Below are 22,511 nucleotides of genomic sequence, written 5' to 3' on the forward strand. Positions count from 1 at the left end.
AGATTGGCCGTCGTGTCTCCACCCATCATGTTCATTGGTCAGGCTAACTGCGGGTGACAGTGAGTGGCAGACGCCGGGCCTACTGCTCCGGGTCGGGCTGAGCCCAGTGGAGCCGACGGAGCCCCTGGAATCACCCGGGTCACCGTCCCTGAGGTGAAACGCGAGACCGGATACCGAAATCTCACGGCCCGGGTCGGGCCTGGCCAGGGGTGCCCTCGGAGCCCTAAGTGAGCTCGCGGCGAGTAACGGGGGAAGGGGCGCCGCGGGCGGGGCGGGGGCGCGCAGCCGGAATGTTTTGATAGCGGGGGCGCGCGGACGGGGGCGCGCGCGAGCGACGGGGCCGCGCGCAGGGCTGTCCGCTGTTGGGAGCCGAGCCTTTGGCCGGGGGCCGGGCGATCTGGGGGCGTGCTGGGCTCGGGTCGTGGCTGCTGGGTGTAGGGAGGCAACCCAGCCCACCTGCGGTATCGGCTGTCGGACTGGATTGATTCCTCCAACGTTCGCAGGAACCCCTGAACCCAGGCCCGGCTGGCAGGGGCTCTATGGGCCCTGGGTCTACACTGACCCAGTAAGTGGTGAGTTCCCTGAGGGCTTGGTCAGCTTAGGACCCAGGGTTCTCACTAACCCAGGGAATCCCACCGGGGCCTGGCTGGGCAGGGCTCCACAGCCACGGGGTCTGCACTGACTGGTTGAGTGCCACCTAGATCATGCCTGGCTCCAGGACCAAGGTAACCCACAGTTCACCCAGAATCTAGGTCTACACTGACCCAATCAGTATATCCCATCCAGGAACTCTGCCTGCCTGCTGGGCCTTTGGGGCTAGGGAAGCAAGGGAAGGAGTTGACCAGAAAGGTCCTCTTTAGAAAAGACTCTCTTCTTGGCTTTTGGGTTTGGGGCTTCGTGGACCTTGAACGGTCCATCTAATTTCTGAGGCTGAAGTGGGGCAATGGAGAAACAGTCCAGCCCTGTACAGACTCAGTCTCCACAGGTTCATTTAGACACTTCTTGGGACCCTAGAGTTGAATGAGTGACCGTGTATAATACAACCAGAGGAAGTACGCATAGCCCTAGGCTGGAAGGGTGCCTCTTTCCCACTGCAGCCTCCCTGCCCCTTGCTTGGCCGCCCCTGAGTATGGGGCGTCGGGGGGTGGTAGGGTTGGGTTTATTTCTGTTCCCACTCCCCACTCTCCGGGGCCTGACACCTTCTCCTCCAGCAGCTGCAGAGCCAGGGCATCGAGGGCTGGAGTGGAGCAGACACTGCCCATGGAGCTGGTAGGGCCATGTGCTTATCTCAAATCTCTGTTTACAAAGTGCTTCCAAACTGCTAGTCTCTTGGGAGACCAAGGTTTCTCTAGGAGGGGAGGGGGAGGACCCCTTCTCTCCAGTGAATAGAAGATGAAGCAGACCCCCCACAGGGCCAGAATCTGCCTTCAGGCCAGCAAGGCCTTGGTAGACATTCAATAAAGGCTCTGGGAATGACTGACCTCATTGGTCAGTGAGGGCCTCCCAAGCCCTGAGCTTGCTGCTCTCCTTGGGTTACTGCTCTTTCTCTGCCTTTGATCCAAGAAGACTGGTAGTGGAGACCAAGCCCAGGATTCCTTCTCACTCATTTCTGGTCTGGTAGGCAGGGGAGAAGACGAACAGCACCAGGTGTCTGAACCTGGGTCTCTCCTTCCTCATTACCCACAGGTGGACAAGGTGGACAGGGGGCGGTGGTGATGGCGCAGTTTGACACTGAATACCAGCGCCTAGAGGCCTCCTACAGCGATTCACCCCCCGGGGAGGAGGACCTGTTGGTGCATGTCCCTGAGGGGAGCAAGTGTGAGTTCCTGGACATGACGGCCAGAGCTGGGGCTTGGGGGGAGAATTGGTGGAGGAACACTGAGGGAGCAGGGGCTTCCACTTCTTCAGGGCTCTGACGTCTCTGCTCCTGTACCCACAGCACCTTGGCACCACATCGAAAACCTTGATCTCTTCTTCTCTCGAATATCCTTTGTGTCTCTGTGTTGGAGCTCTGGGACCTACAGCCCCTCTCTAAGCCAGGCCCCTGATGAGAAGTCGGTGTGGGTATGGTTCTAATCCTTTTCAGACACCTTGAGCCTGAAAGAGGCTAGAGAAATAATGATCATTATAAACAATGATACCTCACATTTATCAAGAGCTACGTGCCTTGCATTTTGTAGTGTTAGTTTATAAGGAACCTCTCTGAGTGTGATTCTTTTTGATGGTATGCTAATAACCATAATAGTTAATGTCATTTGACTTATTCTGTGTCAGTTCTGTGTTAAATACTTTATATGCACTATCTCAGACCTAATAATCCTATGAGGCAGGTGCTATTATTCCCAACACACCACTACAGACAAAAGCTTAGAGAGGTTAAGTAACTTGGCCAAAGTCACACAGCTTGAAAGTCATAGAGCCAGGACTTCAGCTCAGGTATGTGACACCAAAGTCTGTACTTTTTTTTAAATTTAAAAAATTTTTTTATGCCGTGTTGGGTCTTCATTTCTGCACGGGCTTTCTCTAGTTGTGGCAACCAGGGGCTACTCTTTGTTGCGGTGCACGTACTTCTCATCGTGGTGGCTTCTCTTGTTGCGGAGCACGGGCTCTAGGAGCGTGGGCTTCAGTAGTTGTGGCTCACGGGCTCTAGAGCGCACGCTCAGTAGCTGTGGCGCACGGGGGGCTTTGTTCCATGTGGGATCTTCCCGGACCAGGGATCGAACTCATGTCCCCTGCATGGGCAGGCAGATTCTTAACCACTGCACCACCAGGGAAGTCCCTGTGCTCTTAATTGCTGTCTATACAGACCACTTTCTCTTAACAATTACACGTTTATAATCTACACCAGAAGAATGGCTTCACTTGTATGCTCATCGGGGAGATCTTTGAGCTCATGTAAGTATAAGAAGGGATGGACGATGTGGTGAAGGAATACATTTCAGTGTTTCCTCTCTTTGAGCTCAACGCCTGGCCCAAACCGCCAATGCAAGTCAGTCCTAGGCTCAAAACTCTGCAAACATTTAGAGTTTAAGGACTGGGTGTGACACCGTTTTACAGCCTTATCTTTTTTAATCTCGCTTATAAGGAAAGCTTTCCAAGTCCTGTCTCTTCCACAAAGAGAAGTCAGACTTGATCATTTCATCAGAGCTCCCGTGGAATGGGCATGGTTCAGGCAGGAGGTATCAGAGATGCCAGCCACTCACTTGAGAAAAATGCCTCTGTTCTGCCTTGGTTGCACCTTAGGCCTGCTGCTGAGTAGAGAGCCTGCTAGGAGGAAGGAGCCATATGGCTTTGCCAAATGTCAAGGGGTTGGGAAACCTTCCCTCCATAAGAAAAGAGTTCAAATCCGCAAAGGGCTTCTAACTACCATCTCAAAAGGAAATCAGGTACTGGGGACCACAGACCACAATTTAAGACCTTTGAAGGAGTCCAGAGAGTGGCGGCAGAGATTACTATGAGGTGGAAAAGCAGGCTGATTCTGTGGTGCCTGAAGCTAAGAGCAAAAAAAGGAGCTGGCTTGGGTCCCCTGCGGCCAAGCAGTAGAGAGAGCCCACACGGAGTTCTCCAGCCCATTTCCCCAGAGGCTGCTCCCTAATTTTGGTCTGGGGCTTCCAGACTCTTCCTTTTTCCCATGTTATTTCACTGGTATCTCTCGGACTGCGCCCTCTCTTCCCAACTCCCCAGGCAGTTCCTCTTTGTGGTTGCGTTCACCACCTTCCTGGTCAGCTGTGTGGACTACGACATCCTATTTGCCAACAAGATGGTGAACCACAGTCTTCACCCTACCGAGCCTGTCAAGGTTACTCTGCCAGATGCCTTTTTGCCTGCCCCAGTCTGTAGTGCCAGGTAAGTGCTGCAGTTCAGAGGGCACCAGAGCCTGTTGTTCAGCTAGCAGGTGGGGAATGGAGTGGAGTGTGAGGCAGTAACATTCCCCAGAACACAGGCTCAGGCTCAGCCTCTCCAAATCCTTCAGGACAGCAGCATGTCTGCCAAGGCTCCTCAAGGGCCACTCCTCCTCCCCTTCTTTTCCCCACCAGGATTCAGGAAAATGGCTCCCTTATCACCATCCTCGTCATTGCTGGTGTCTTCTGGGTTCACCGGCTCATCAAGTTCATCTATAACATTTGCTGCTACTGGGAGATCCACTCCTTCTACCTGCATGCTCTGCGCATCCCCATGGTGAGACTGGGAAATTGGGCAGTTACAACCACAGGCCAGGACGTCTTCTGCAGCTTGGGAAGTGGGGGGGGTTGTATTCCCGGGCATCGGGCAGCCTCAGCCGTCCTTTGCAGATCAAGGAGCATCCGGTTAAAGGCTCCACTCAGAGGACCCCTGAGCCTCACAGCTCATGCAGGGCAAGGGGCCGAGGCAACAACCCCACCTTCCATCCCTCGTCTCTTCCCCACCCCATAGTCTGCGCTTCCATACTGCACGTGGCAAGAAGTACAGGCCCGGATTGTGCAGACCCAGAAAGAGCACCAGATCTGCATCCACAAGCGTGAGCTAACAGAGCTGGACATCTACCACCGCATCCTCCGTTTCCAGAACTACATGGTGGCACTGGTTAACAAATCCCTCCTGCCTCTGCGCTTCCGCCTGCCCGGTCTCGGGGAGGTTGTCTTCTTCACTCGGGGCCTCAAGTACAACTTCGAGCTGATCCTCTTTTGGGGACCTGGCTCTCTGTTTCTCAATGAATGGAGCCTCAAGGCTGAGTACAAACGTGGGGGACAACGGCTCGAGCTGGCCCAGCGTCTCAGCAACCGCATCCTGTGGATTGGCATCGCCAACTTCCTGCTGTGCCCCCTCATCCTCATCTGGCAGATCCTCTATGCCTTTTTCAGTTACGCCGAGGTGCTGAAGCGGGAGCCGGGGGCCCTGGGAGCACGTTGCTGGTCGCTCTACGGCCGCTGCTACCTCCGCCACTTCAACGAGCTGGAGCACGAGCTACAGTCCCGCCTCAACCGAGGCTACAAGCCCGCATCCAAGTACATGAATTGCTTCTTGTCACCTCTGCTGACACTGCTGGCCAAGAACTGCGCCTTCTTTGCTGGCTCCATCCTGGCCGTGCTTATTGCCCTCACCATCTACGACGAAGATGTGTTGGCTGTGGAACATGTCCTCACCACTGTCACGCTCCTGGGGGTCACCGTGACCGTGTGCAGGTGGGCCAGGGGAGCAGGTGGGAGCAAGCCAACTAGCATTCCCGGGGGCTTATGTCTCACCATGACCCTGATCCCACTAGGTCCTTTATTCCGGACCAGCACATGGTGTTCTGCCCTGAGCAGCTGCTCCGCGTGATCCTCGCTCACATCCACTACATGCCTGACCACTGGCAGGGTAATGCCCACCGCTCGCAGACCCGGGACGAGTTTGCCCAGCTCTTCCAGTACAAGGCAGTGAGTGGAGTTGGAGTTAGGGCCTGCTAGAGACTGGCTGATAGCCTGGTGGCGAGGGCTGGGCTCCCTCCTGCTCTCTTGTGACACTGATCCCTTCCCTTTTAGGTGTTTATCTTGGAGGAGTTACTGAGCCCCATTGTCACACCGCTCATCCTCATCTTCTGCCTGCGCCCACGGGCCCTGGAGATTATAGACTTCTTCCGCAATTTCACCGTGGAGGTCGTTGGTGTTGGAGATACCTGCTCCTTCGCTCAGATGGATGTTCGCCAGCATGGGCACCCCCAGGTATTAGGAAAGGAGGGAGGGGGGCAGTTGGCCAGAGGTGATGCTGGCATATACAGTGTCTTTGGGAAAACTGCAAAAAGGCACCCTTCTGAGCCAACAAATCACAGAAAGGCAGCCCTGCCTTGGGGCAACCCTGTACCAGGGCACACACTGCTTTGTAAACAGGAGCCTGGGCTCGATTATAACCTTAAACTTGCACCCTTGGCCAAGCTCCCTGAAAGGCACAAACCAAGCAGCTAGCCTGGCATGTGGCTACTCGTGGGGTGGGCACCAGGGCCCCTGGACAAGATACAGCAGTGCATTGTGGTCTCTGCCCTCCAGGGGCAAGGCCTCCCCACTAGCAGGAAAGGTACAAAAAGGGTTCCTGTAAGGGGACAGTCCTGCTCACTGCAGCCTCCCTTGTACAGTGGCTGTCCGGTGGGCAGACGGAGGCCTCAGTGTACCAGCAAGCCGAGGATGGGAAGACAGAGTTGTCACTCATGCACTTTGCCATCACCAACCCTGGCTGGCAGCCACCACGTGAGAGCACGGCCTTCCTCGGTTTCCTCAAGGAGCAAGTTCAGCGGGACGGAGCAGCTGCAGGCCTTGCCCAAGGGGGTCTGCTCCCGGAAAATGCCCTCTTTACATCCATCCAATCCTTACAATCTGAGTCTGAGGTGCGTTCCTAGGGACTGGGAGATGAGAGGAAGAGTGGACTCCAAGAGCTGGGACGTGGGACATGCGCATGGGGCGGAAGGGCCTACCGGGTCAGTTTCCTTCTGTCCACTCTGTGCCACTGGGTCCTAATGTGCAGAATACTGGGGGACTCAGAGGCCTCCCTATGCCCTGAGAATTCTACCCACCCTTTTCTTTCATAGCCACTGAGCCTTATTGCAAATGTGGTAGTCGGCTCATCCTGCCGGGGCCCCCCACTGCCCAGAGACTTGCAGGGCTCCAGGCACAGGGCTGAGGTCGCCTCTGCCCTGCGCTCCTTCTCCCCGCTGCAGCCTGGTCAGGCTCCCACAGGCCGGGCTCCCAGCACCATGACAGGCTCTGGGTGAGTAGAGGTGGGCCATGAGAGGAGGGCATGGCAGTAGCCCCCAGCAATTTGTGTGGGTCTCAGAAATGTTGATGACTGCTGTCTGTGCTGGGGGGCAGGGTGGATGCCAGGACAGCCAGCTCCGGGAGCAGTGTGTGGGAAGGACAGCTGCAGAGCCTGGTGCTGTCGGAATATGCGTCCACTGAGATGAGCCTGCATGCCCTCTATATGCACCAGGTGAGTGGGCTGGAAGGGGCAGGGTCGTAGAACCAAGGTGGCAGCTGAAAACAGAATAGAGGGTTTTAGATGTGAAGCAAGACCTGGGTTCAAATCTCTTCTCTGCCATTTACCTGCTCTGCAATCTCCATTCCCACATACATCCTCTTCCTATCCTTTTTAGCCTAGCTTACTTTTACCCAGGCCTTTTCCGCACTTGTGGTTTCCCCTGCCAAGAACCTACTTCCCTGAGATATCCACAGGGCTCCCTTCTTCTCATTCAAGTATGCTCCTTCTTTCCCCATGAGACCACCTCTGGCCACCCTGAGTAAAAGCCTCCCTTGCCTACCCTCCTGAACCTTCCTGTTCTGTTTTTCTCTCCATAGCATTTAGCACCATGGGACATTGTATTTTTCCCTTATTTATTTGTTTATTATCTATCCTTCCCCACTTCCCCCAAGTATATAAGCCCCACAGGAGTTAGAATTTTTGTCTGTTTTGTTCACTGCTGTATCCCTAGCACCTAAAAGAGTTCCTGGCACTTAGATTCACAACCAATTTGTTCCAGAATCAAATGACTGGGGAAAATGAGAGCTATTACAATTTATGCACAGGCTTGTTCCAGGGATCTGCTGAGAATTTAACCTGTAAGTTATCATGTGTATGTTACACATTATTAACACATCAGATACTCTGGGTCAGTGATTCTAGGTGAGGCAGTATAAATGGGAACTGGCCGATACCATGGTGGAGGGTAGCTATTTCAGACAGATATTCTTTTGTCCCCAACTAATGAATCCCCCACTTCTCAGCTCCACAAGCAGCAGGCCCAGGCTGAACCTGAGCGGCATGTGTGGCACCGCCGGGAGAGTGATGAGAGTGGGGAGAGTGCCCCCGAAGAGGGGGGAGAGGGTGCCCGGGGCCCCCAGCCTATCCCCCGCTCCGCCAGCTATCCCTGTGCTGCATCCCGGCCTGGAGCTCCTGAGACCACTGCCCTGCATGGGGGCTTCCAGAGGCGCTACGGAGGCATCACAGGTATCCACTGGGAAGGACACAGAGTCTTCAGGGAAGGGTGGTCCTTCTGGGGCCTCTAGGGGACGAAAGAAGTCAGAGGGACCAGACCCAAGGAGACTAATCCCTCCCCCGCACTTCCCCCTACCCCCAAAAGCCCCAGCACCCTTCTCCTCGTTCCTGTTTGAGTTCATTCTAAGAGTATTTACTTGTATCTTTAGATCCTGGAACAGTGCCCCGGGCTCCCTCTCACTTCTCTCGGCTGCCCCTTGGAGGATGGGCTGAAGATGGGCAGTCAGCATCAAGGCACCCAGAGCCCGTGCCCGAAGAGGGCTCGGAGGATGAGCTTCCCCCTCAGGTGCACAAGGTAAGGGCTTCAAGACCCCAAAACAAATGCCAGAAGCAGTAACTTGCAGGCTGAGGTCAAAACTTCTCATGTGAAGGGAGGTGGGCCTCTCAGGCAGAGATACTGCAACTTCCCCACCAAAGTACACTTCCTTTTCTTCCCTCACCTGCTGTGAAATCCAGGACTTGATTTTTCCTTTGCTTACCTCCTTAAGAATCAAGTTTTCCGTTTCCTTTATCTCCAGGCTTCTGTTGTGTAAGCAGATAGCTGAAGACTATCTCCATTACCAACCCTTTTCTCTCCACAGGTATAGACGAGGCTGAGGAGGGTCCCTATGCCCCAGGATGGAGGCCACCGTTGCCCTGCCATCCCATCCGCCTGCCATGGAGGGCTCCTCTGAGTGTTGCCTGGCTCCACGCGTGTGGTGTTTGTGTGTCTGTGCCTGGCCAAGGAAGGTGCCAATGCTGGGCTCGCCACAGCCCCAGGAGAGAGATTGGGGGCCTAGGAACCAGGGCACACAGGACTCTAGCCTCATCCCCAGGACACCCCTTGGCTCAGAGTGTGGTGCTAGAAACTGGTCCCCAGCCCAGCCCCAGTACTGCCACCTTTGCACCCAACCCTGCAAGTCTCCAGAGGACTGCCCACCACAGAAGCTGCCAAGCAGGGAGAACCTGTGCCAACTGTGGAGTGGGGAGGTGGGCCTGGACCCTCAACCTCTGCAGCCGCCCTCCCCGCACCCTGAACAGATGAGCAGCTCAGGCTGTGGCCCTTACCTCACCCCCAGTTCTCTCCCAGTGCTGCAGCCTGCTCACCTCTCCCCTGCTTCCTGCACATCACTGGCATGTGTGCCACTTGCTCCTGTTCCGTTCGCTTGTTCCCCTTCTGTTCAGCTTTTGCTTTGTCTTGGTGTGGAGGCTTTAGCTCCTAGCTCCCCTCATGCTATCTTTTGACACTAAGAAGGAAGTTTCTAAATTGCAGGAGCAGGATGGAAACTCTTTGCTGCCCTCTCCAACTTTTAAGATGGGTCCCCCGGGAGACTGAGGCCTTCCTGGCCCCTATTGCTGCTTATTGTACCCCGCCCCACCACCTGCACATGGGATGGACAGGGCTGGAAGTGTGCCCTCGACTGGCTGCCTATCAGCAAGAGAGCTCTGGCCTGCATCCCACTGTCCCTTGAGGGGGATGGAGGGGCGACAGGACGTCTTTGCCTTGGGCTGCCGCATTGCATGCTGGGACCCAGCTCCTTCCCTTCGCCCCACCCCTCACCCAGCTGCGGTCCGCTGCGGGTGAGCGGTGAACTACGCTGCCCGAACTTACAGCGGAGTGGGGTGGGGACCGTGTACAGCTTGACAACCCTTAATAAAGAAGGGATTTTGACCAGGTCGCGGCTTGTTGTCTCGAGTGGCCAAGGTTCTGGGGGCAAGCGGGGTGTGGGGTGTGTGTGAACCACCCAGGTGGCTGGGGACCGGGTCGGCCATGTGGGAAAGCTGGCCAATGCGATCGCTTGGGTATACCGACCTACTGGGCGAGCAGAGGGCAGCTTCCGATCCCTGGTTCCGTGGAGGTCAAGGACTCCGGCAGGACGTGCGGTCAGATTTCCCGCCCTGAGCACGTGACCATGCCGACTCCGCTGTTCTATTTTGCCTTCCCTAGCTTGCACCATTCCCCCGCCCCTTCGGAGACACTCGGCCAATGGGGCCCTGGGTAGGAGCTGGGAGCGGCCCTGGTGGGCGGGGCTGCTGCGGAAGAGAGCGGCTGGAGGCAGAGGCTGAACATTCCTGTGGGCCCCGACTTGGCCAGAGGGTCCCCGGCCGCGAGCTAGGGGCGGACGGCAGAGACGGCGTACGTGCCCGGCGTGAGTGCGTGGCGGCGGCGCGTGCGCGAAGCGAGGGGGTGGTGTGGCCGGGTCCACGTTCGTCCCTGCCGCGCGACCCCCGCGGCTTAGCGCCCCGAGGCTCCATGACCCGAGATACCCGGGATTCCGCGCCCCGCCCCGAGCGGCCGGTCCAGTTCTCCTGTCCCTCAGTCCCCTCAGCCTCGGCCGGCGGCCACGCATTGCCATGGTGACTGTGGGCAACTACTGTGAGGCCGAAGGACCCGCGGGTCCGGTCTGGGCGAAGGGTGGCCTCAGCCCCTGCTTCTTCTTCACGCTTGTACCCTCGACGCTGATGGGCCTGGGGGCTCTGGCCTTGGTGCCGGTTCTTCCCTGCAAACGTCCGGAGCAGCCAGGTGGCGCTGACGCGGTGTCTTGGGCGGCCGGCCCTCGCGTAGCTCCTTACGTGCTGCAGCTGCTTCTGGCCACACTTCAGGTGGCGCTGCCCCTAGCCGGTCTGGTTGGCCGGGTGGGCGCTGCCCAGGGTGCCCCACTGCCAGGCTACCTATTGCTGGCGTCTTTATTGGGGACTGTGGCCAGCGCCTGTGGCCTGGGGCTGCTCGTGGTGGAACGGAGCCAGGCACGGCAGAAGCTAGCAATGGGCGTCTGGATCAAGTTCACGCACAGCCCGGGTCTCCTGCTCCTCTGGACTGTGGCTTTTGCAGCCGAGAACTTGGCCCTAGTGTCTTGGAACAGCCCACAATGGTGGTGGGCAAGGGCGAACTTGAGCCAGCAGGTGAGTGACCTCGTGGGGGGAGGGGAAGCATGGGTAGCGGGTGCTGGGAAGAAAGATGGCATGTCTGGTCACACTGGCTCCATGCTTTCGAATGCCTCTAAAAAAGGACAGAAAGGAGGGGCCAGCGCTGCTGGGAGCTGATAGCCAGCTGGTGGGGAGTGGCTGTGCTGAGTCACTGTGGATTTTTTTAAAAGCCTATTAGATGCTGGGCCCCTGAGGAGGACCTGGGTGTGTGCCCTACCCCAGTCCCCAGATGTGTTATAAGTAGTAACAATGGGATTCTGGCCCTCGTTGATAGTCTCCCCACATATGTTTAATTCTAGGTTCAGTTTAGCCTGTGGGTGCTGCGGTATGTGGTCTCTGGAGGGCTTTTTGTCCTGGGGCTCTGGGCCCCTGGACTTCGTCCCCAGTCATACACCTTGCGGGTCAATGAAGAGGATCAAGATGTAGACAGGAGCCAGGTACACCTCAGTTTCTGAAACTTCGGATCTATCTTAATTCCATTCTCTGTCATCATTTCTTCCCACCATAAAAACCCATTTCTTTCCTAAATCTCAGTTTGTGCCCTGTTAGCTCTACCCCATCAGGGATAGCTTGTTGGTCTGTTACCGTTACCTGGGAGCTGTAATCCCATACATTTTCCCTAGAGGCTTTCTGGCTAGTGCGCTTCATTTTGATTTCTGAGCTTCCCTCCCTTATGCGTTTCACCATCCTAGGTTCAGTCAACAGAGGGGCCACCACGGTCTACCTGGCAAGACCTTGGCAGGAAACTCCGCCTACTGAGTGGCTACCTGTGGCCTCGAGGGAGTCCAGCTCTGCAGTTTGTTGTGCTCATCTGCCTGGGGCTCATGGTGCTGGACCGGGGACTGAACGTGTTGGTCCCCATCTTCTACAGGGACATAGGTGAGGGGGAGAAGGGTTGTCAGCTCAGCACTCTGGTCTTTCATTGGCCTGGTTGGTGCAGTGGACTAGCCTAGGGAAGTGGGACAGAGTTGGGAGCTGGGTGGTCAGAAAGAGGCTGTGGCTGATTCCTGGGGCGGTTTCTCCTGAAGAGGGTTCTAGGGTCCATAAGTGGGCTCGGACTCGTTTTCTCCATAGTGAACTTGCTGACCCAGAAGGCACCTTGGAGCTCCTTGGTCTGGACTGTCATCACCTATGTCTTCCTCAAGTTCCTCCAGGGGGGTGGCACCGGCAGTACAGGTATGAGGGACTCCGCTCTCACCTCGGTTGGTATTGGCCCCTCTCCCTTCTCCCACAGGCGTCCTTCCCCCAGGCCCCTTGGTGCTCTCAGACCTTTCACATGTTGCTGCTGGGATGACGTCCTTAGGCTTCTCAGCCCTACCAAGGCCTCCCCTGGCTTCCCCCAGGCTTCGTGAGCAACCTGCGCACGTTCCTATGGATCCGGGTGCAGCAGTTCACCTCGCGGCAGGTGGAGCTGCGCCTCTTCTCCCACCTGCACGAGCTCTCGCTGCGCTGGCACCTGGGGCGCCGCACGGGGGAGGTGCTGCGGATCGTGGACCGGGGCACATCCAGTGTCACGGGGCTGCTCAGGTGCCAAGCCAATGGAAAGGAAGTGTGGGAGGGCGGGTCTGGAGACGCAGGGGTGGAGGGGCTGTCAGGAGAACAGACCCAGCTTGAGGAGCTGCTCCTCTGTCCTCTTTTTTTTTTTTAATTGTAAACTTAATGTACACGTGCTCTCGTAATAATTCAAATAAAGAAGACAGAGCAAATCTCTTTTGAATTCCGCTCACTTCTCCAGAGGTTCTCACTCCATTCAGTATGTTGAGTTCTGCTTTTTTTTGCATTTTTTTACATATAGACATGCAGACTCACAGAACTAATGTGGTATCGTGGAGGTTTTTCCTAAAATGAATGGTGTCATGACGTAGACGTCATTCTCAGAATGGCCTTCTTATCAAAATGTTAGGGAGGTGTATTCTAACCCACACATGAAGATCTTCCTCATTCATTATAATTGATCCAGAGCATTCTATAATTTGGGCATCCTATGGTTTATTTCGCCATCTACCTCTTAAGGGGCGTTTAGCTTGATTCCAGTCTGTTGCTGTTGAAAACAAAACACTACGCTGAAACCCCCTAGGGAGAGTTGCTGGCTCCGAGCCCTTAAACCTTTCTTCGTTGCTTGACTTTACCTCCTAGCTACCTGGTGTTCAATGTCATCCCCACGCTGGCCGACATCATCATTGGCATCATCTACTTCAGCATGTTCTTCAATGCCTGGTTTGGCCTCATTGTGTTCCTGTGCATGAGTCTTTACCTCGGTGAGTGCTGCTTGGTGAAACCACCTCCCTGAACTATCTGCGGACTCCCTTGGGCATGAGCCCTGCTCCCACTCAGGTGACCCAGCTTTGGGAGACTGTAGATCAGTGGACCCGCATAGCCTCCTGCTGCTCTCCAATATGACGGGTGAGCCTCCTCTGCTGAGGGAAGCTCAGCTCACCCTGGGTGGAGGGAGGGCTGGGGAAGGGCATCCTGGTCACATTAGGTGCCCACTGTGGATGCGAGTCAAGGACGAACCTCATCTTTGTAACAGCATGCAGCTTGCGTTCATTTGTTCACCACAACCGTTTTCACACAGGCTTTATGCAGCCTGCAGTGAGGTCTTGGACACAGCCCCTTCCCTCAGGGAGCTTAAGACTCCCTCCCCTTTGGAATCTGGATCCCTGGGCTGTAGCACAGGGTTAGCGCGCATGTGACCAGCAGCAGGCATGCACATGGTCTCCGCTGCTGGGAGTGATGTCTTGCTCTCTTCTTCTCCCTCTCCCTCCTCCTGTCACTCTCTAGCCCTGACCATTGTGGTCACTGAGTGGAGAACGAAGTTTCGACGTGCTATGAACACACAGGAGAATGCTACCCGGGCACGGGCTGTGGATTCTTTGCTAAACTTTGAGACGGTAACAGAGGCCTTGGTGGCAGTGTTGTGAGGCTCGGAGATGTGGAAGAGTGTGCCTGGGACCATTGGGGCTGATAAGCAGCTGGGGGGTGCGAGGTGTGCTGTTTACAATTAGGGAGGAGGGATGGGGAATTGAGCTGAAAGCTGTGGCCGTGTGGAACAGCGGTGGTTTGAATTCATCAGGTGAAGTATTACAATGCGGAGAGTTATGAAGTGGAACGCTATCGCGAGGCCATCATCAAATATCAGGTGAGGATGCTAGTTGGAGGCCTACTGAGAGCAACAGCCTGGCCTTGTGGAATTGCCAGGACAGAGAGGAGTAAAATTTGGGCTGTGAGGTTGAAGGTGCCCAGGGCCAGGTTGGGATTTGGTGACTGTCAGCATGTATGTGATATTCCTTCCTCTCATGTCATGGCCCCAGGGTTTGGAGTGGAAGTCAAGTGCTTCACTGGTTTTGCTAAATCAGACCCAGAACCTGGTGATTGGACTTGGGCTCCTCTCTGGCTCCCTGCTTTGTGCATATTTTGTCAGTGAGCAGAAGCTACAGGTGAGGGAATTGTGCTGGGCCTGGGGATGAGGGGACCGGGGTCTTTGTTTAGGCCACCAGGTTCCTGGGTGGGAAGCAGGGAGGGTGATAGCCACTGGGCAGGGTGAGAGCCCGCAGGCCTCCTGTGACTCCTCTTCCCTTGATGTCCACAGGTTGGGGACTTTGTGCTGTTTGGCACTTATATCATCCAGCTGTACATGCCCCTCAACTGGTTTGGCACCTACTACAGGTAACCTGACCCTGGCCCTCACCTGTTCAGGGTGCACTGTTATTTCTCCAGCTCCTCAGAGGAGCTCCAGCCAGCATTCTTCTTGCAGGATGATCCAGACCAACTTCATTGACATGGAGAACATGTTTGACCTGCTAAAAGAGGAGACAGAAGTGAGTGAGGAGACAGGAGCCGGGTTTGTGGGGAGCGGGAGCCTGCGTGGCGTTCTTTGTGTCTGGAGAATACCAGGCCTGTAATGGCACACATTGGTGGCACTCTCCCAGGTGAAGGACCTTCCTGGAGCAGGGCCCCTTCACTTTCAGAGGGGCCAGATTGAGTTTGAGAATGTGCACTTCAGCTATACCAATGGGTGAGCCCCTCCCCTTTCACTGTCCCCCAGCCCCCTTTTCCGGTGTCAATTTACACACTGCCTTCCTGCCCCTCCTTCCTGCTTCTCAGCCCACCACTACCTGGAAAGAGAGCCTGAACAAGAGAGGGGCAGGGCCCAGTAGTGGCTCTAGTGTCGGAGGGGGCCCCTGGCAGTGCAGCAGGCCTGCTGAGCATGCCCATCCTTCTTTGCAGGCGGGAGACCCTGCAGGATGTGTCCTTCACCGTGATGCCTGGACAGACACTGGCCCTGGTAAGAGGAGACCCAGCCAGTTGGCCCAGACTCCTTGAGCTTCCCTTATTCTAGTGCCCGTGGTAGCTTGGGACCAAGGCTGTGGAGTTAGCCCTGTCATGCCAGGTTACTGGAGTGACTGTAGCAGCTTCCATGGACATTGTGGCCTCTTGGAGAGAAAGATTTAAAAGCCAATGGGCCTTAGAATGTTTTCCCTTTGTTTCTTATGCAACAGGTGGGCCCATCAGGAGCAGGGAAGAGCACAATTTTGCGCCTGCTCTTTCGCTTCTATGACATCAGCTCTGGCTGCATCCGAATAGATGGGCAGAACATTTCACAGGTAAGGATGCTTGGGAGAAGCCTGTAATTTAGAGGCCTGTGTGTGAAAGAATGGCAGGTGCTGGGCATCCAGGGAGTGGTGGAGGAGCTGTCACCCCTGCAGAAAGTTGGGCCAGGAGACCTCAGCCTTTCTAGCTGTAGACGACCTGCATAAGAAAAGTAGCCATGAGAATGAGTGGTGTGGTGCTGTATGAGGCACAAAGATCTGCAGCAACCCGGGAAGCAGGGAGAGAAAGTGTATTTTCTCTTTATCGATGGGGAAACAGACTCAGAGAGGTTAAGTGATTTGCCTGCACAGCTAGGGTTTAGGAAGGTGGAGGCAGGATTCTCACGCAGGGCCTCTCATCCCATATGCTTCCCACCATCCCATCCTACCTTCCAGGCCTGGGTGGGTCTCAGAGGCCAGAGCATATGGTCTTTTGGCCCCAGGTGACCCAGGTCTCTCTCCGGTCTCACATTGGAGTCGTGCCCCAGGACACTGTCCTCTTCAATGACACCATTGCCAACAATATCCGCTACGGCCGCATCACGGCTGGGAACGATGAGGTGAAGGCTGCGGCTCAGGCTGCAGGCATCCACGACACCATTATGGCTTTCCCTGAAGGTGAGCCTCCCCTGCAGAGTCCCCCTCCTGCCCAGTTCAGTCCCGTTACTCCCTCTGACCTCGGTTCCACCTCTTCCTTGCCCATCTGGTCACAGAAAACAAGTTTATTACTGTGACTTGAGAGAAGTAGGCAATTTCCACAGGGTACGATACGCAGGTGGGTGAGCGGGGACTGAAGCTAAGCGGTGGGGAGAAGCAGCGTGTCGCCATCGCTCGCACCATTCTCAAGGCTCCAGACATCATTCTGCTGGACGAGGTGAGGGCCCTGAGTGCCTTCTCCCCTCCTTCCTCCCCGACCTGTGCCCCAGCCATTCTTGCTGGACACCGTCTCCATCTAGGAGAGCTAGCACAAATCCATGTTTCACAGAAACACCTTGCAGTTTTCAAGCGCAAAACAGGTTCTTTTTGATTCCTGAGGCTTTGGCCAGCAGCTCGCATCCTCCTCCCACTGGGGACTTGGGTGGCCGGGGCAGTTTTACCCAGTCCCTCTCTGTAGGCAACATCTGCGCTGGATACATCTAATGAGAGGGCCATCCAGGCTTCTCTGGCCAAAGTCTGCACCAACCGCACCACCATCGTGGTGGCACACAGGTACGGGACGGGCAGCGGGCAGCGGGGCCCACACTGGTGGTGTGGTAGGTGACTGATCTCTGACCTCTCAGGCTCTCCACTGTGGTTAGTGCTGACCAGATCCTCGTCGTCAAGGATGGCTGCATTGTGGAGAGAGGACGGTAAGGGACACAGTAGGATGAATAGGGAAGGGCCTCTGAATTGAGGGCCCCAGGAAAAGGTTGTGGAATCCCAGGGCTTTCTGGAAGGATCTCCCTCGCCAGTTCCCTGTCATCTCATAGACTAGTGGCGAGGACTCTTGGGGTAAAACTGATAGTTGGTTGGGACTTATGTTTTTCTCCTTGGCCCAGGCACGAGGCTCTGTTGTCCCGAGGCGGGGTGTATGCTGACATGTGGCAGCTGCAGCAGCAGGGACAGGAAGTCTCCGAAGACACCAAGCCCCAGACTAAGGCCTGGTGACAAAAGTATGCTTCCCTCCCAAAGCATAGCCGAGGGAAATAACACTGTACCCCTCTTCCCTGCCGTATTTCATCCTGGTCTTGGTGCTAGCTATAGTGAAGGAAAGGGGCCTTTCAAAAAAGCACTTTTGGGGGAAATAAAAGTGTGGACTGAGCTGGGATCACTGTGACTTTCTGGTGTGGGGGATTGCAATGGGCCTCCACCCTTAGATCAGCTGAGCGTTCTTGACAGGACTCTTCTGTTTTTGGTTGGAGAGGAGAAAGAAACACACCACTTTGGTGTCTTACTGACTGCCAAGATTCTTTATTCTTTCTAGCTCCCCCTCCCAGCCCCCTACATGTGGGGGGAGCCCCAGTATACGGGGGATGTCAAGATGCAGGGGGCCATGTGGGGTCTGGCCAGGGCCCAGCCAGGGAACAGTTCAGAGCTGTTCTCTCCCATGCAGCTGGAGAGGCCAGCAGAGCCATCTGTAGGCTCAGCTCCACAAGCTGTTTCTCCTGATGCTCCCTGCAGGTGGCCTCCACGTCACTCCTCCTCATCTTCACTCTAGGCTGCTCCGGGCCTCCTCTCCCTGTGGACCCTAGAGATGCGAGGGCCACAGTCCTCCTCAGCTGAGCCTCCCTCCCCAAGCCCAAGGCCCTAGCACAGGTTGCAGTTGGACGGCTTCAAGCTGCGGCTCTGAGCCTGGAGCAAGGGGAGGGGAAGGAGAGGAAGACAGGGTTCGACGTCAAGGAAATGAGGGGGACAGTCCTCACTGCAGAGCTCAGCATGGGCTGGAGTCATATTGAAAACACAAGGATAACCACCATTCCCAAACTCTACTACTTGGAAGAGCACCCCCCAACCCCCCGTAAACTCCTTACTTCCTCCCAGCGCAGGGCCTGTCTCTACCCCGTCCTCATACCTGCCGCTGTCGGTATTCTGCCTCGCTGGCTGATAGTGCTTGTGCTAAAGCTAAGTCTTCTTCCTCCTGAGAACTGGGAGGGAGGAACAGCTTAAGCTGGATGACAGTATCTAAAATGTGAGCATCTCATCTGTTAGGCATCACTGTGCTGAGCACTTGTGAGTATTATCTCCATTTTCATAGGTAGGGTTCTATAAGGTATTAGTACTGTCCCCATTTTATAGAGTGCGTTAAGACTAATGGGTTAAAGAACTTGTCAAAGGTCACATACTGTAGTTCAAAAGCTTAATTGTGAGCCCAAGTTCCTAACAGTTATCCTGCATTGGATGAGAGTGGTCCCACCTACCTCCCTCCAAACTGAGCCCTTGCCCACGTCCCACCCTCTTTCACCAGAGAGAAGGTACCTTGGGACCTGGGGTTTGGTCTCTGCCAGGGACAGTTCCAGGGCTCGTTGCAGAGCCTCATCCTCACTCTGCAAAAGGAAAAATAAGACCAGCTGCCTTGGACTTTACTCTCTGTTGGGTTTGCTTCTGTCCATCTGACCCCTGCCCAACTCACCAAGCCATTTTGCAAAGCAATCACTGGAGAGGCTGTCCGGGATGGAGACTGAGCTGTGGCTCTATGGCAGACATTCAAGAGGCTGAGGTCAGAGATGTGAAGGGAAAAAAGGAAGAGGAGAAACAGGCAGGCCTACCTGCTGGCAGAGGTAGATGAAGGCAAGGTCTGGTTTGGGCTGGGGATGGTCTTTGTAGAAGAAGCTAGGCCTTGTGCTCTGGAGATGGCAGCCAGTCTGTAGGGAAGAGACACTCTTGGCATGCCTGCAGGCACGGTCAGCTTGCATGTTCCTCCCTGGCCTGACCAAGGAAGTCTGGAGGGGAACTCCTCCACAAGGTCTGGAAAACATGCACTTCAAAGGAAATAAAAAGACTCCCTAGCCAAAGGGGACAGGTTGATGCTTCCCCACTATAATGACAGAGGTTGAGTCAGTTTCAGAAGGATGGGATGGTCCCAAAGGCAAGTAGAGGACTTGGTTGCAATTACCCTGCCCTACTTGTGGGGTGCCCCTCCCCAGAGCAATCATGGTCCAGTGGGTGACGGTGCTTGATGCAGAAGTTTCGGCCACAGTGGTCGCAGGTCAGTTTCATCATTTCCCGCTGCCGGCAGCCAGAGCGTTCACACTTATTGGTGAAGATCTGAGGTGGAGTAGGGAGGATTGTCTCTGCTGAGACTCTGATCCCCCTTCAACCCCATCCTAACAGTTGTACAGACTTCCAGGCAACTGTAGTCCCAGGTGACCATGGTGAACCCCTCCAACGCTTACCTTACGCTTTTGCTGAGCTGGATCAGAGCGGCAGTCTCTGTCAATGTGTTCCCCAACAGCACGGTCAGGGGGCTCCCCTCTGGCCACAGGAACAGGCACATTACAGAGTGGGCATACAGGTACCTGGATATCCTACAGTCAGGGAGCAGGGGTCGGTCTGTGGCCTACTCCCAAACCAGCCAAATCTCTGGTCCTGAAAGAACCTGGACATGACCCCCCATAAACGCAAAAGGAAACAATGTTCCCAGCACTGAGCCTCAGAAAGACAGTAAAAGAGAGGAAATGGGAGGCAGAGGGGTTCCAGAGATTCTGCATGCCATCCTCCATCCGCCCCCTTTCACCCGCAGACCGCCCCCTCACCTTTTGGTAAGCAGATCCACAGTGATGCTGGTCGTAGGCCACGTGGTCTGCGCAAAAGATGCCCGAGCAGGCGTCGCACTTGAGCGGCAGAAAATCTGCAGGAAGTGGGTTGGACTGCAGGTCCAGGGGGACCTCGACCTCCTTCCCGCTCACTCAAGCCTTCCGCTCAGGGGAACGAAAACGCCGCAGTACTGGCAGTGAACTGCACCCCTGACCTAGTCCACTATCTCCTAAGCCACGCCCCAACCTCGAGCCCCGCCCCCCTCGGGCACTTCCAGCCCGGGAGCCCACCCTTCCCGCCACTTGCAGTTCCAAGCCCGTCTCCGCCCGGCCCCGCCTCCCCCCTGCTCCGCCCCTCACCCCCTCACCCAACCGCTGACAGCTCGGCTCCGAACAGTGAGCCCCAAGGTCCGGAAACTCCATCGCCGGGCCGGACGGGGCCTGCTGGTAGAGGAAGCGATGCTGAGCTCCTCTAGGGTTCCCGCTCCGGGTCCAAACCGCGACCCCCCACTGTGGGGGGACTCGCTGTCCCGCCCCTTCCTCCCCACTGCCCAGCCCGGGTTACCGGAGCGTCAGCGCCTCCAGGCCCGCAGCTCCCACTCCTCCCCTGGCGCGCGCGGGCGCGCTGACGTCGTCGCGCAGGGCGGGCACGTCCAGCGCAGTCCCCGGGGGGCGGGGGAGCGTCCCGGAAGAGCCGATTACACCCCCCCTCTTGTTGCGTTAGGCTGGAAGCTGGATGGTTTCTCTTGGGCGCGGGCCTACCTCCACGAAGGGCGAAACGGCAGGCGAAGGCAAGGACCGATGACATCTTGGAGGGATGGGGTGTTTTGGGGTCTTTCACAATTGGGTCCTTCGTCCGCTTTTCACTCTACACTCTCCGACTAGCCGTTTCGTTCGCAGCCACTGCTGTACTTACTCTCCAGGAGCTGACAACTCCCTTGTTTCTGTGAAATACACATTTCTCTTCAGGGCTGTAGCTCCTCCAAGTTTAGCTTCGATGTTCTTTTGTGAGACTTCTCTGACCCTCCTCAGTTTGAGCTAAGCGCCTCTCTTGTGGTCTCCCTGGTTCTGTTTTAGCACTGTATCACCTTATTGTAATCAGCTGTTCCCTCACTCCCCTGCCTACCCCTGCCCCACATAAATATACTGGTAAGTCAGGGACCACGTCTGCCTTGCTTTGTGTTAGGTAGGCCCCAGCACCCAGCTCAGTGCCTGTGGTTTTCAGACTTCAGTGTGAATCCAAATCACCTACAAGAGCTGCTGTAAAATGCAGATTCCTGAGCCCCCAGGGCTTCTGATTTAGTAGGAAGTGTAGGAGAGAATTCTGACAGATTATCCATGTACTACACTTTGAAAAACACATGCCTAGAATATGCTGAATGCTTATTAAATATTTCTTGAATGAAGCTAGAGTCACTGGACTGACGTCCTGCTTTACCTTAGGGAGCCCCAGGTTGAGACCTTCTGTTTCAGCACATTTTGTTTCTCACATGCCTCTCTGGCCCCTCATGCGTGGGCTTGGTTGCACTCTTATTTTCCCAAAAGTTTGGGCATGGGGACAAGTAAACAGGTGAAATAAACTTAGAGTTGAACAGTGTCCTCCAAAATGGAGACAGAACCAGGCTACAGCTGGAAATGAGGAGCCAGCCTTCTTCTCTTCTCCCTCTCCCTCTCCAACTTTTGGCTCTGTTTCCCTGTGTCTGCTTCTTACATTCTTACAGCTCTAAGGCTGGTGAAAATTAAAACCATTTTTTCCTGGTTCCTCAAGCAGAAGGCCTAATTTCATCTCTGACTGGGCCTGATTGCCTTGACTTGGATTATCTGCCAAGTCCTGACCTGTGGCCCAGGGCAGGGTATGTGTTGTTCTGATGGGCCAGGCCTGAGTCTCATGTTTGGGGGAAGTGAGTCAGTTTCACCTAGAGTGAAAATCACCAAGCTGGCTTGGACAGTCCTTCCAGAAAACCCAAGAGAGTCCATTCAATTCCTTCCTTCCTTCATTCAACATACTGAGTGTCCTCCCATGTGCCTGTCACGGGATGATACATGCATAGACTAGGATCTACCAGGTAATACGGCAGTGCATTTCAGGTACACCCATTCTGGAGTTGACAAGTGTTATTCAAGCCAAAACCTGAAGGGTGAGTAGATGTTGGCTAGGTGAAGGCCAAGGGAGAAAGGAGTGGGATGGAAGGAGATGGTATTCCAGACAGAGGAAACAACAAGGACAAAAACCTGGAGATAAGAGGGAACAAGATCCTTTAGATGAGCTTTTTAAAAGCTTATAGCATTGGGATCTTAGAGTGTAAGAGACAGCTTAGCAGAAGATGAAGCTGAAGAGTTAGCTGGGGTCAAATCTCAGGTCATGGAGGCCACGTTAGTGTTGAGAATTTTAACATGAACATAATAGGAAACTGTAGATAGCTTTAAGCAGAAGAGTAACATGATCCAATTTGTATTTTGGGAAAGTCACTCTGGCTTCAGAGTGGGGAACAGATTGGAAGAAGGGAGACTAGGTAGAAGGCTGTTGCTATAGTAGAGACAAGAGATGATGGCGTGAACTAGGGATGATGCTTAGAATTAAAGCTCAGTATAGAGGTTAGATATGAGATAGAAATTTTAAAATAAATAACTTTCCAATATATCACTGAAAGAATAAAATGGTAAAAAGAAAGAAAGAAATTCTGTTCCCAGAGCAACCATAAAATACACAGAACAAATTTTTTTTTTTTTGCACATGCCATGCGGCTTGTGGGATCTTAGTTGCCCAGCCAGGGATTGAACCTGG

The 22,511-nt window shown here is 55.0% G+C and overlaps 3 protein-coding genes across 18 annotated transcripts; 2 read left to right on the forward strand and 1 right to left on the reverse strand.

The window, feature by feature from the left end:
- Positions 1-70: 70 nt before the first annotated feature.
- Positions 71-9,654, forward strand: ATG9A (autophagy related 9A). Of its 11 annotated transcripts, none has more exons than XM_033859708.2 (17): positions 71-227; positions 504-572; positions 1,212-1,269; positions 1,687-1,818; positions 1,940-1,983; positions 2,831-2,895; positions 3,685-3,846; positions 4,038-4,179; positions 4,414-5,162; positions 5,243-5,396; positions 5,502-5,681; positions 6,089-6,337; positions 6,539-6,717; positions 6,819-6,936; positions 7,728-7,950; positions 8,148-8,293; positions 8,580-9,654. In XM_033859708.2, exons 4-17 carry the CDS (start codon positions 1,716-1,718, stop codon positions 8,583-8,585), a joined length of 2,520 nt encoding a protein of 839 aa, XP_033715599.1. In that variant the 5' UTR covers positions 71-227; positions 504-572; positions 1,212-1,269; positions 1,687-1,715; the 3' UTR covers positions 8,586-9,654. The 11 variants fall into 11 exon arrangements, with proteins under 11 accessions (XP_033715599.1, XP_033715602.1, XP_033715603.1 ...); XM_033859711.2 differs by having other exon boundaries at positions 1,215-1,269; XM_033859712.2 differs by having other exon boundaries at positions 504-565.
- Positions 9,655-9,907: 253 nt separating this feature from the next.
- ABCB6 (ATP binding cassette subfamily B member 6 (LAN blood group)) lies at positions 9,908-17,301 on the forward strand. 2 transcript variants are annotated; one of them, XM_033859704.2, is made up of 19 exons: positions 9,908-10,881; positions 11,205-11,342; positions 11,598-11,784; positions 11,980-12,081; positions 12,249-12,432; positions 13,042-13,163; positions 13,687-13,796; positions 13,979-14,044; positions 14,217-14,342; positions 14,495-14,571; positions 14,660-14,723; positions 14,835-14,920; positions 15,133-15,190; positions 15,405-15,509; positions 15,938-16,112; positions 16,256-16,368; positions 16,609-16,703; positions 16,775-16,843; positions 17,033-17,301. In XM_033859704.2, the coding sequence occupies exons 1-19, from the start codon at positions 10,333-10,335 to the stop codon at positions 17,139-17,141; spliced, it is 2,535 nt and encodes an 844-aa protein (XP_033715595.1). In that variant the 5' UTR covers positions 9,908-10,332; the 3' UTR covers positions 17,142-17,301. The 2 variants fall into 2 exon arrangements, 1 of the variants encoding a protein (XP_033715595.1); XR_004527367.2 differs by lacking the exons at positions 16,256-16,368; positions 17,033-17,301 and having other exon boundaries at positions 10,104-10,881.
- Positions 17,302-17,428: 127 nt separating this feature from the next.
- On the reverse strand, positions 17,429-20,367 carry ZFAND2B (zinc finger AN1-type containing 2B). 5 transcript variants are annotated; one of them, XM_033859726.2, is made up of 10 exons: positions 20,292-20,367; positions 20,095-20,170; positions 19,727-19,821; positions 19,367-19,498; positions 19,087-19,238; positions 18,740-18,835; positions 18,604-18,664; positions 18,450-18,517; positions 18,046-18,118; positions 17,429-17,721 (listed from the first exon to the last, which is right to left on the reverse strand). In XM_033859726.2, exons 2-10 carry the CDS (start codon positions 20,147-20,149, stop codon positions 17,683-17,685), a joined length of 771 nt encoding a protein of 256 aa, XP_033715617.1. In that variant the 5' UTR covers positions 20,150-20,170; positions 20,292-20,367; the 3' UTR covers positions 17,429-17,682. The 5 variants fall into 5 exon arrangements, with proteins under 5 accessions (XP_033715617.1, XP_033715615.1, XP_073663333.1 ...); XM_033859724.2 differs by having other exon boundaries at positions 17,429-17,825; positions 20,292-20,366; XM_073807232.1 differs by lacking the exon at positions 18,046-18,118.
- Positions 20,368-22,511: the final 2,144 nt, after the last annotated feature.

Source organism: Tursiops truncatus, chromosome 7 (assembly GCF_011762595.2).
Source record: "Tursiops truncatus isolate mTurTru1 chromosome 7, mTurTru1.mat.Y, whole genome shotgun sequence".
NCBI lineage: Eukaryota > Metazoa > Chordata > Mammalia > Artiodactyla > Delphinidae > Tursiops > Tursiops truncatus.